General features: G+C 53.3%; 4 protein-coding genes across 4 annotated transcripts; all 4 read right to left on the bottom strand.

Annotated features, from left to right (window-relative positions):
• Nucleotides 1-317: 317 nt before the first annotated feature.
• B0H65DRAFT_433486 (D-isomer specific 2-hydroxyacid dehydrogenase) lies at nucleotides 318-1,548 on the bottom strand (the record flags this gene model as incomplete). The annotated part of the gene is made up of 2 exons (XM_062825074.1): nucleotides 318-659; nucleotides 799-1,548. Coding segments are annotated over 2 exons (1,092 nt in total), but the record flags the coding sequence as incomplete, so codon positions are not given.
• Nucleotides 1,549-2,886: 1,338 nt separating this feature from the next.
• On the bottom strand, nucleotides 2,887-5,175 carry B0H65DRAFT_475176 (adenosylhomocysteinase). Its single transcript, XM_062827291.1, has 2 exons — nucleotides 4,914-5,175; nucleotides 2,887-4,837 (listed from the first exon to the last, which is right to left on the bottom strand). Exon 2 carries the CDS (start codon nucleotides 4,814-4,816, stop codon nucleotides 3,338-3,340), a length of 1,479 nt encoding a protein of 492 aa, XP_062678389.1. The 5' UTR covers nucleotides 4,817-4,837; nucleotides 4,914-5,175; the 3' UTR covers nucleotides 2,887-3,337.
• A 964-nt stretch (nucleotides 5,176-6,139) lies between these two features.
• B0H65DRAFT_511302 (eukaryotic translation initiation factor 3 subunit-like protein) lies at nucleotides 6,140-9,420 on the bottom strand (the record flags this gene model as incomplete). The annotated part of the gene is made up of 6 exons (XM_062828473.1): nucleotides 6,140-6,701; nucleotides 6,801-7,264; nucleotides 7,377-7,545; nucleotides 8,574-8,702; nucleotides 8,763-9,090; nucleotides 9,399-9,420. The coding sequence occupies 6 exons, from the start codon at nucleotides 9,418-9,420 to the stop codon at nucleotides 6,140-6,142; spliced, it is 1,674 nt and encodes a 557-aa protein (XP_062678390.1).
• A 722-nt stretch (nucleotides 9,421-10,142) lies between these two features.
• Nucleotides 10,143-11,410, bottom strand: B0H65DRAFT_433214 (mitochondrial carrier domain-containing protein; the record flags this gene model as incomplete). The annotated part of the gene is made up of 3 exons (XM_062825053.1): nucleotides 10,143-10,984; nucleotides 11,100-11,316; nucleotides 11,378-11,410. 3 exons carry the CDS (start codon nucleotides 11,408-11,410, stop codon nucleotides 10,143-10,145), a joined length of 1,092 nt encoding a protein of 363 aa, XP_062678391.1.
• Between the last annotated feature and the right edge of the window lie 656 nt (nucleotides 11,411-12,066).

The raw sequence follows: 12,066 nt of genomic DNA on the forward strand, positions 1-12,066 counted from the left end.
CCATGGATTTCTCATTCAAAAAATTGGGATGCTCTCTGTTTTTTCCCAACCGTTTGTTTGTATCAAGTGGCATTCTTTCTTTCTTACAGCATTATGAGAGCGACTAAAATTGGGGCGCGGCTTATATAAAATTCAACACCACTTAGTTTTACTTGCTGATACACGATAGTCTGAAGTTTGTCTTTCCTGTCCTGCTCTTTACTTAAGCTGACTTGAACGTGAAATGTTGTCCTGGATGATCAACTCTGGCTTATATACGTAGAGACTAACCAAGTCTAGCTCTATCCTGACTTACATCCCTACACACACCAATTCCCTCATTGCATATCCCTCTGCTCCGGCACAATACTCCTCAACTTCCCTTCCTCAATCGCCATCCGCACATTACTAATCGCCCACTCCTCCATCTTGGTCTCCGTCTCGACCGTCCACGTCCCCATGTGCGGCACCAACATGACATTCGGGTTCGCCAGCAAACCCGGGTGAATTTCCGGCTCGTTCTCGTACACGTCCAAACCAACCGAGTGCACCTGTCCAGACTCCAACGCTTCCACCAGCGCCGCCTCGTCCATCACCGCTCCGCGAGCGGTGTTGATGATGACTACCCCCCGCTTCATCATCGCGAATTCCTTGGTGGAGATGATGTGTCTTGTTTCGGCCTGTTTGTTTGTTTTTTTGTTAGCCCCCAACCTATCTCATCCTCCATCATCACCCCTCGGGGCATCAAGCAAAAAAAAAAAAAAAAAAAAAAAAAAAAAAAAAACCGAAAAGAAAGAGAAAGGAAAGAAAGAAACTCACATTCAAAGGCAAATTCAAACTCAAAACATCACTCCCCCCCAAAAGTTCCTCCATCGTCTCAACCCACTCAACCTCCACCCCTTGGTCTCTCAACTCCCTCTCCCCCTCCTCATCCCTCCTCCGATTCAAGTACCTCACCCTCATCCCAAACGCCCCCGCCACTTTTCGCGCCAAACACTTGCCAATCCCGCCCATGCCCAAAATCCCCAATGTCTTCCCCCTAGGATCCCTCCCCAGTCCCGGCATCCTCACCCCCCTTTTTTGTGTCTGCACCTCTTCCTCGGTCCCCCCGCGCCACTCCCCCCTCCTTAGCGCCGTCATCCCCGCATTGAAATTCCTCATAGCCCCCAACAACAAAAAAAGCGCACAATCGGCTGTCGCCTCGTCCACCGCGCCGGGGGTGTTTGACACCTTGATCCCGCGCGCGGTAGCAGCGGGGATCGAAATGGCGTCGTAGCCGGCGCCGACGTGGATGATGAACCTAAGAGAGGGGGGCAGGGCGGAGAGTAACTGGGAATCGAGGGGGCCGGTGAGGGAAGTGGAGTCGAAGGTGCGGTAGGCTAGGAGGCAGGAGGAGAAGGCGCCCGAGGCACATTCTTGGAGGAAGGACGAGCGGGAGGTGGATTTGGGGTGGATGATGTCGGCTATTTGGGTGATGCGCGACCAGGCGGCGTGGGCGCTGGAAGGGGAAGTGTTAGTATGGATGGAGTTGGACGGGTGGAGGGAGGTAAGGGAGGTAAGGTAGGAGGGTGGGAATGGGAATGGGCAATGGGGACCGATGATGAGGTGAGGTGAGATGATGAAGTGTTGTAGCTGGCTGGAGCCTGTAATGAGACAGTGACGAGATAATGCTTCTTGCTGTTGCTGGTGTTGAGCGCAATATCTCGTTCTCTTGTCACCGTATCGTCTTGAATGGTTCAAAGCAAAAGTGTGAAAACTTGATAACTCACTGCTCAATAGTACCCAGCAACAAGATCTTAGGCTTCTGATGCTCTGCGGAACCCATTTTGAACGTCTTTTCACAATTCTCTTGACTCTCGATCGTATTGTGTTTTGTCTTGTTCAATCGTCAAAGTATCCGCTTAGCTGCCGTCTGAAATGGGATTTTCAACACCGAGTATCCACGGAGTTTGGTATCCGGAAGTATGATGCTCTGCAGACTATGTCGTAACCGGAAAACTGGCTAGAAGGAACTCGTCTGTGGCTTGAGGTCTTAAGACCGTTTGTCGTCGTTCAAAAACCCGAAACCGGAGGCGTAAGAGGGCGTCAGGGTGTGTAGGACCAAAGCCGGTGACGTATATACCGTTGTGACGTTCCGTTCGCTCGAGTTGGTGTTACGGAAGACGAAAAGAAAGCTTCCGAGTGTGTGGGTGTGGGTGTGGGTGACACTCGTGGAGACTCAAGGTCTTGGAAGTAATTTTGTTGCATTTAACACCTTCTCTCCCTTTCACAAAACAAGATAACCTTCAAAAGTTGCTGGAGCGTTAATAACAAGTCAACTAGTTCGACTTTATATATCGATCAACAACCCAAACCCGGACCAGCTTACCAAATCGAGTCAAAACAAAAGAAGCAACGATGATCGCGGGGTTATCTTCGACCGGTGAAAGTGGTAAACTACATGACATGCTACCAAGAGAGCCAATAGCGGGGTAATGGCTGGGCTGATAACAACCTGGAAGAAGTTAGACAAGTCCAGTGAAAAGAAGTTTTATGCAGAACACTTTTTTGGTAGGAAGGCACGCTGCTAGGTCCCGTTGCAGGCACCTAGGTAGTCATGTAGTATATAAAAGGCGGCGATGCAATTATCGTGGCATGGAACGGAACGGACGCCGAATGGTTGAATAAAACCACAACATGCAAGATCACTATTTGTTGTGAGTGGAAGCGTCCGTTCGCGGGCGGGAAACCAAAGACGAAGCGTGAGGGGTACTCGGATGATTGGAGAGCCAAACTTACCCGCGTGGCTGCTGCGGCCGTTCGTCGTAACACGCAGCAACCCCTTGCTTCCCCGAGAGGAACAGTGTAGCAATAGAATACATAGCGATACAAAAAAACAAACACAAGTCACGTAACAGAAAGTGTGAGTGTGAGCCATAACCACATATTATTAACTTCGGTGGCTTCTTTGGTACCACAAAAGACATGCCCAAAAAAACATTGTCTTTCTATCCCGTATCTAATTGTTCCCAGGCCTCGGTTGACGGGCCTTTGATATAACCTTCTTCTCTTTATCGTCTCCTTGCACTTCGTCAGGTGCAGCACCAGCTACTAACGTTTCGAAAACACACCCGTCTCAAATGCCTTGAGGGTGTGTGTTGTGGGATATCATGTGCCAAAGCCAACGCCGTACTTTTGTTGAAAATTTGTACCCGAACCATCCCTAATATTCCTTTTTTGAAAACCCCTAGTGAAAGACCCCCATATTGAACCCGGTTTTGTCATGCAAATCATGCCTGTTGAAAACGATGCTTTGTGGAAATCCCAAACATGCCGCTGAGAATGTTTTGTCCATAACCCAAAGTGTTGAAGGAGATCCTCAGTAAATTACCTCCCCCTTCCTAGCCAAATACGGCGGGAGAGGGCGGATATATGGTATTGAAAAGGAAATTAGTAGCGGTAGCTGTGACTTGGTTAGCATGTTGTTCATCAGACACGAGAGAGAACAGGGAATAACATACTGGTCGCTCTTGTAAGGACCCTCGGAGGCGAGGCCGAGGTACTCAGCCTGGACGTCAGTGAGCTGGGTAAGCTCGACGTTGCAGTGGTCGAGGTGGAGACGGGCGACCTCCTCGTCGAGGATCTTGGGAAGGACGTAGACCTGCTTCTCGAGCTTGCCGGTCTTGCCGAACTCGACGTACTTGTTGGAGAACTCCTCGTCGTTGGCCTTGAACAGCATGATCTGGGCGAGGACCTGGTTGGTGAAAGAGCAGGACATGACGAAAGAAGAGTGGCCAGTGGCGCAGCCAAGGTTGACAAGACGACCCTCAGCAAGGAGGATGATGTGGCGGCCGTTCTTCATGAGGAAGCGGTCAACCTGGGGCTTGATGTTCGAGACGGAAGCAGCGTTGGCCTTGAGCCACGCGACGTCGATCTCGACATCGAAGTGACCAATGTTGCAGACAATGGCATCGTTGGGCATGGCCTCGAAGTGCTTGCCGACGAGAATGTCACGGCAGCCGGTGGTGGTGACGAAGATCTGACCAAGAGGAGCAGCCTTCTCCATGGTGGTGACCTGGTAACCGGCCATGGCAGCCTGGAGGGCGTTGATGGGGTCGACCTCAGTGACGATGACGCGGGCACCCATGCCGGAAAGGGCCATAGCGCAGCCCTTGCCGACATCACCGAAACCAGCGACGACAGCGATCTTGCCAGCAATCATAACATCGGTGGCGCGCTTGATACCGTCGACGAGGGACTCACGGCAGCCGTAGAGGTTGTCGAACTTGGACTTGGTGACGGAGTCGTTGACGTTGATGGCGGGGACAAGGAGCTTGCCCTCCTTGAGCATGCGGTAAAGGTGGTGGACACCGGTGGTGGTCTCCTCCGAGACACCGAAGCAGTCCTCGAGCATCGCGGGGTACTTGGTGTGGACGAGGTGGGTAAGGTCACCACCGTCGTCGAGGATGAGGTTGAGCTTCTTGTTGTCCTTGAAGGCAACGAGCTGCTGCTCCAAGCACCACTGGTACTCCTCCTCGGTCTCACCCTTCCAGGCGAAGACGGGGACACCGGCAGCGGCGATGGCAGCGGCGGCGTGGTCCTGGGTGGAGAAGATGTTGCAGGAAGTCCAGGTGACCTCAGCACCGAGAGCAGTGAGGGTCTCGATGAGGACGGCGGTCTGGATGGTCATGTGAAGGCAGCCAGCAATGCGGGCGCCCTTGAGGGGCTGGTCAGCGGCATACTTGACGCGAGTAGCCATGAGACCAGGCATCTCGTTCTCAGCGAGCTCGATCTCCTTGCGGCCGAAGGCGGCAAGGGAAAGGTCGGCGACCTTGAACTTGTGGGCGGGAGCAGACATGTTGGGTGGATATGGGGGTATCTGTTGATGAGGGTACAGGTTAGAATTGGTGATGTTTTGAAGGAAGGACAGACAGATGGGGGGCAGGAGCACTCACGATGAGGGGGATGGATGGACAAAAAGTGAGAATGCTCTTCCTGGCAAGGGGAGAGCAATGGATTTATTTAAAGGAAGGGAGGGGGTGAAAAGTGGATATCAAATGGCACAGCTCAGCACAGGCAGAAGAGAGGACACGGGGGAGCAAGGGAAAGGGGAAAGTCCAATGGCACAACTCACAAGCAAAATGTGCAGAGCCTGAACTGCCTGACTGACAGAAAGCCAAAACTGCCTGTGCAGACTGTGCAGAAAGTGGGGAGGGGTCGACGGGGTTCAGAAAAAAATGAGAACCCCGCGGATCTGTCGAACCAGCAGCTCTGTCGGTGTGCATCAGACAAGGAGCTAGGCCTAATTGAGCTTGTTTCCCCACCACAATGCGAGTGCTTGCCCCTCCTTTGCCTGCCAGCCGTTCTCGTCGACGCGGCAATGAGCTTCTGCCACCAATTCGACACCACGTTGTTCTCTTTCAGCTGCCTGTTATGGCTTGCTAGCGCTGATGCCGCCGGCCCGGGCGGATGGGCAAGGACATTCATTCACTTTTGTTTCGGCCGACACGTTGCGAAGACATCGGGTGAGTTTGAGGTTGAGTTCAACAATTGTTATCGGTGATCATCGTATCCGGCCCCGAATGCGGTGCCCAAAGCCAACCTCCCGTCAACAGGGTCTGCTGCAGCAAAGCGCGGACATGGCGTCCAGCAGATGTCCAACCAAAGCCATCCCCGATACCGATGAGACAACCATTTCATAACAATTCAGTTTCGGACTTTCTTTCTCGGAGGTCTTCTCTTCAAGTCATCCCATCCCGGCCGCATCTTTTTCATGATTATAGGCAATTCATTACATATACGGAAAGCTGAAAAAAGGCTGGCCCCTTTAACATAGTAGAAGATAACGGCTTATCGCTTGATTGACGGAATCTCATGTCTGATAATTCATCCAACGCGTCCCTCCTCGCTTTTTTGGACGCATCCCTTTTTGTTTTCTCTAGTGCCTCAATGCCTCCCCCCACGTCAGATCAGCAAGGCCACCACAAGATACTGGATGTGATTGCAGCTCTCCCTCCCGTCCCGCTTTACGTAGGCTGCATGGCCAACCTTGCCCTAGACCTTGCAAGGTAAATAACACGCCGACAACCCGGAACGCCAAAACCAAATGCGGCTGAGATATCGTGGCCACCGTCCTCTATCGTCCCATCAAAAAACACCACCACAACCCCTGGATCCCCATTTACTCGGGGAGAAGGTTGCCCCGGACGGCGAACATCTTGGCCGTGATGTTGGCCGTGAAGGCATCCACTTGCCTGGCGTACTGGTCGACCTGGCGGGCGTTGAGCATACCCTCGAGTCTGCTGGGCTCCTGGGGAAGCTTGAACAGCCTCTGCCACTCGTCCTCGGGAAGGGGCTGCTGCTTAGCCGCCAACCGCGCCGCGTTCTCAGCCTTGCGCTTAGCCTGCCATTGGGTGATCTTGAACTGCTCACGGGTGAGCTGTCTCTGGTAGTACTGGTGGTTGTTCAGGTCGGTGTAGTGCGACTCGATGCTGTCGAGGAGCAGGTCGCACGTCTTCTCGAGGAAGGGGTCGATGGAGAGGTCGAGAGACTCGAAGCCGGGGTGGGCGGGGATCTGGACGGGATCGCGGCGGATGTCGTCGAGAGATGCGGGCATGGGGATCTCGGCGCTCTTGGGGGGAGCGGGTATTTGGTGGAGAAAGGAGGTAAGGAGGTGGGAGTTGTGGACGTTGACGGGGAGCTCGACGAAGATGTCCTTGTAGGTGAGCTTGGAGTTCCGAAGGCTGTATCATGTAAGGTCAGTCATGTGTGCTTTGTGACATGCGATATGCGACCTGCGCCCCAAAAGATTGGCGACGGCAGGATCTCGGCGGTGTGCTGACCTCTCGGTGGTGAACTTGGCCTCCTTGTAGGCAGTCATGAACTCGGGGGAGAGCTTGAAGGCGCGAAGGCTGAGGGCGCCCTGGGAGCTCCTGCTAACATCGTGGACGAGGGCGACGGTCTTCTCGTTCTCCTTCTGGTAGTGGTACTGGTTCTCGATGAAGCTCATGTTGATGAAGTTGCCCATGGTGGCGCTGGTGTACCAGCCGACGTTGTTGGCGTCGACGTTGACCTCCTTGAGGTGCCTGATCATCTCGTTCTGGTAGACGATGTTGGCCTTGGCGCGGGGAGCGGCGGCGGCGAGGGACGAGGCATCGCTGTGGCTGTCGCTGCTGGAGGTGTCGACGGTGGGGAACTGGAAGGTGTTGGTGACCTCAATGACACCGTTGTTGTCCATGCCAACGACGGAGCCGGTGGCGACGGTAGGGAAGCTGGTCGAGCAGTGCTTCACGATCTTCATGACCACCTATGGTGCCGACGCTGGTTAACAAAGGGGGCCTTATGGCGGGCGGCAGGCATGGCGGGGCTCCGGCGACAGGAGAAGACGACGACGTAGAAGAGAGCTATCTCCAACTTACAAGGGCCTCGACCTGGACCGACTTGATCGGCGCATCCTTCTGAACTTCGGCCATGATTGCGGATTGACGGGACTCGATTCTCACGTGAAGACGCGACGGTGTGGTTGGGTATGCCGTTGCGGTGGTAAGGCTGCTGCTGGGGGAGTTCGTCAGTCGTGGAGGACTTGAACTTTTCGCAACTGAATTCTCTCGCTTCGTTTGTGGGCACCGCTGGGCGCTGGCCACCAACCGGCTGCACTGGGGTGTCCTGCCGGAAACAGACTGCCAGCAAAGATTGTTGCCGGCGGCTGGCAGGTGGCGGGCGGTCGAGACTCAAAGAAAACATGTCGTGGCCTGTGCTTTACGATTGTTTGGCTGTGACTTTTGTTTTAGGCAAGGGACGTACCGCGGAAGTACCTCTCACCTTCAGCTGCGAGGAACAGTGCTCACTCGGTGTCTGTCGCACTGCCGACTGTGTGGTCTCAGAGCTCAACCCCACTGACCAAATTTGGTCCCACTTGGACATCTCGTCGACTTCTGCAATGATGGAGTCTGGGGAGAGCATCCACTCTTGACGAATTTCCTCACGATGCGGAGAGCACTCGAGCTTCAATGAGAAACCCCTCCTTCAAAGCCCCGCGCGAGGTCACAACTTCCACAACGGGACTCGGACTTTGGTGGTGGTCGCCAACTCGCCATAGTGGTGATCCGTGATTCGACATGGAGCAAGCAACATCCCACGCTTCCCCCACGCCGAGCCTAGTTTCGCTCCTCGCCTTCAAGTTCACGTCATCTTTAATATACGACACCGACGTCTTCACTGGACTCCTCATCAGACCCCCCCTTTTCTCTCAACTTTCACCCTTGCAAATATTCTCATCACGACTTAAAAGTTCACTTCAGCTCTCAACTTGAAAGACAAAGCAAGAGTCTATTCTACTAGGTATCGATGCCTCTAAGGATGTCTCTATTGTCATCACAATCATCATAATTCCCTTCGATGTATGGTTACCACATCGCCTTGTTACCGTCATTTCCCACCTAAACGCCAACCTCGACGCCCAACCCGTTCCCAAGTCCCAACCGTCATGTCCAGCGTCCAGCACCGGAGACAAGTGTACCTTGCCTCTATTACCTCACTTCCACTCGGTGAGATCCCAGCTCTCAACGTTGTCTCGGATGGTCAATCGATGGCGATCAATCTGCCAGAAGGAATACAGCGACCTGGTTGCTCCGGCCGCTTTTCGATGCGCAGGGCCAGTGCCCCCCTTCTTTGCATCTTCTGGGGATCTCCAGATGCAAGTTGCAAGGTTGCGACGCTCCTCATTTGGCGTGCCGAACCAATACCTGAACCGTCACTGTTAGCTTGCTGCTTGCTGCGGAGGAATATGGCTGTTTGTCACTCACTTCAAGAACCCTCCACTCGCAGTGGCTTCAGCATGGGCAGCCTTGTCCAGCTCACCCAGGTCCGCATAGTTCTCGACTGTCGACTCCAACACTTGCGACCGGAAAGCGACAACAAAGAAGGAAGTCTCCTTCCACGTGTGGTTACGTTTTTGTGCGAGTGCGCGAACGTGTTCGATGATCTGGTCCCAGTTGAAGGTGTCGCGGTATGGCGCAGTTGCGTAGTCCTCGCGAAGGCACGTCAACTGAGTTAGGGCAAGTGCCAAGATCTGGTTCTCGATGTCAAGGGTTGTGAGGTCGAGAAGGTGTTGTTGTTCGGTGTAGGGTGATACTACAATGTATCGCTCCTTATCCGGTAGCTCCTCGGGTGTGGTTTGAATCTCAATCTCAGAGATGATGCTGGAAGTCTTCTCAGTATGGGCCAGCACATGATCGGCCACAGCTACGCTGACGGGGCCTTGGGATATGGCCATGGTGTCGAGAAGCAGATGGTCAGGCTGATGCAGCAGAAGGGGAACGAGATAATGCGACAGCGTTCGCACGAGGACAGGGACTTTGGGTGAAGTGATCTGGGGACAGCAAGAGAATGGACTAATAGGGATGAACAGGGACGAACCGGTACGAACTCTGGTGACATACCGCTCTCGAATCGCGAGTTCATATGGATGTGATACTCGAGGGATGCGGCCGACCGCGCGCATGCACAATTGCTGATCGCGCAATCGGTCACAAGGGTGGTGCCATATCAAAAACCCCAAGCTGACTCGGGCGGATCCTTGGTCATCATAACCAAGAAAACTCAGAGTGAAACAAATTGCACATCACTTTCGGGCACTCCTGTTTGAAGGTCTGGAAGGGACGATGGGATTGTGCGGAAAGGATGGGTGCCTTTTCCATTCAGTTTGGCGCTTCACCGCTGACTTAGTCCGGGGTGGCCGGTTCCCGCAATGATGGGATTGCAATTGCGAATCTGACAGCAGCGCTTTCGTCAACAATGGTCAGGTACACAAAACCATGAACGTGGCAGTCCCGCTGCGATTTTGGCTTGTTCTTTATCTTGTCCTTCACTGAAAAAAAGCCTTTGTGGTGCCGACTCGAGTCCAAACCCAAGTCAAACTTTAGCCGGGCGGCCAGTCAATGTGACAAGACTCAGTCGATAAGGGCGATTCTCGAGTCATGAAACCTCCGGCAGCGGCTTGATACCTCATTTTTGACCATCAGATATGAACGAAGTCTTGCTCGTCTCTGCAGCGCTGCGCGGCCAACGGCGATTTCGGAATTCGGACCGGCTACGGACATCAGATAAGACGGAATTGAGCCGGGATAATCGATAATGGAGAGGTCGAGCATACCAAGATACCAGCCTGTCATCCGAAGCATCTATCATTCCTTTTTCAACCACACCTTGGCCACCTCATACGACCCGAGATAGAGACCGCTGCCGAACGCCGCCCACGTCGTGCGCAACGCGCCGCCCCGAAACAGCCCTCGGATCCCTCGCTCCCGAAAAATCTCCTTTGCGACCTGGAATCCGCTTGCGCCGCTTTTGCTTTTGCTTTTGCTTTTGTGCTGTTGTCGACCTTGACCATTCTCGAGGAGCACCTTCTTCTCACCAGAGGAAGAGGACTCTGGCTGCTTCTGCTTCTGCTTCTTCTTCTCCCCGCCGGCCGCAAGCATCATCCGCGTCTTGACCACATCCATAGGCGTCGTCACAAACGCAGCCAGGGAGCCCGACACGGCGGCGCTCAGTCCGGTGACTAATCCCGTTTCGACCAGACTTCGACTTCGTTCGACTTCGGACCGATTGTCGTTCTCTAGAGGTACCCTGCCCTTCTTCCGATCCCGATCCCGATCCCTAACCTCCCAAATTCTCGTTCGAACCCCCTCAAATAACGGAAACTGCAGAGCCGTAAACGGCAAATTCCTCGCCGCCAGCGCTGTGTACCCCGAAAACAATCGCCTCCATACGCCGCCTGAGGTGTGGCGGAGCATGTTGAGGGCTTCGAGGGAGGTTGATTTGCTCTGAGAGCTACCGGGGCCGCTGGAGGATCGTCGAAGCATTTGCGCGTTTTGCTTGATTACTTCGGCAGGAGTGAGGACGAGGCAGGAGGCTAGTTCGGCGCCGGCTGAGGCGAGGGAGTGGGTGAAGGGTATTGGGATGGATGTGGGGAGGGTGGTGGAGAGAAAGGATTTGGAAGATTCGTAGGTGTAGAAGAAGACGCCGGCTGTTTTGTGGATTGGTAAGTGAGTGAGTGAGTGATGACTAGATGGTGGGTTCATGTGGGGTAGGTCATGATGAGGAGGAGGAGGTGAAAGAAAGGTAAGGTAAGGGAAACTCACCAGCAGGCAAAGTAGCAAAGATCACACTGCCTATCCCCTGGTATAACCCCTTGAACAGCGCTCGCTTGGGAGGCTGCACGCCTAGTGCCCCCTTTATCGCCGAGTTCGCTTTCTGAGAAGCGTAGACATCTTGGTAATCGCGGCTTTGCATGCGGGTCTTGATGGTGTCGAGGGGGTAGACGAGGAGATCGACGGTGAAGGCTGCTATTGAGCCGGCCTGGTTGTGTAAGTGAGTGAGTGATGTGAGGCTGTCGATTTTAAAGGATATGAAGACTCACGATTAACACCTGATGCGCGGCACTGTCGCCCATCTCTACTCAATAATTCAATTTTTTAAGGAAAATGTGAGGCGAGGTGAGGTAGCAAGTAGCAAGTAGCTAGAACAGAACCTCCAGAGTCTAATCAGAAAGTATCAACGCGGCTTTGTACTACGCAGCAAATGCAGACACGTGTGAGATTTGAGATGAGATGAGAAATAGCAGGCAATTAATCTAGGCCCGTTCCGAACTCTGTCTTCTGGATGGGATCGAAATCTGTCATATGCAAAAAGGGACGGACCATGGGATGGGATCGTCAATCGGTTCGATGACATCATAAGCATTGGATATGGGCTGCTGAGTCAGCCGAAAAGGGATGTGTGTAAGTGTTAGAGACACAATGTCAAAAAAACGCTGTTGCTATTTAACAGATGGAGAATACTTCAAATGAAACATCTTGAAACATTCTTGAACTTTGCTAAGTGTAGACGGAAAGATCACCAACCACTATTACTGCATCATAAACGGTCACGACATTGATGTTTGAAAGGAAGCGCTAACAGCACAACCACATTCGGTCTTTTGTGGTCTCCCTTGAGGAAAAAGGAACCTAAACCCCAAAGCCTAGTCTGGTCTCATCAAAGTCCTTCTAACAAGAACTGCGCGTCGAGGAGAATATGCCAAAAGAATCCAGTGCAGACAATGAATGG

The sequence above is a fragment of the Neurospora tetraspora genome, assembly GCF_033439725.1.
Source record: "Neurospora tetraspora strain CBS 560.94 chromosome Unknown B0H65scaffold_7, whole genome shotgun sequence".
Lineage (NCBI taxonomy): Eukaryota > Fungi > Ascomycota > Sordariomycetes > Sordariales > Sordariaceae > Neurospora > Neurospora tetraspora.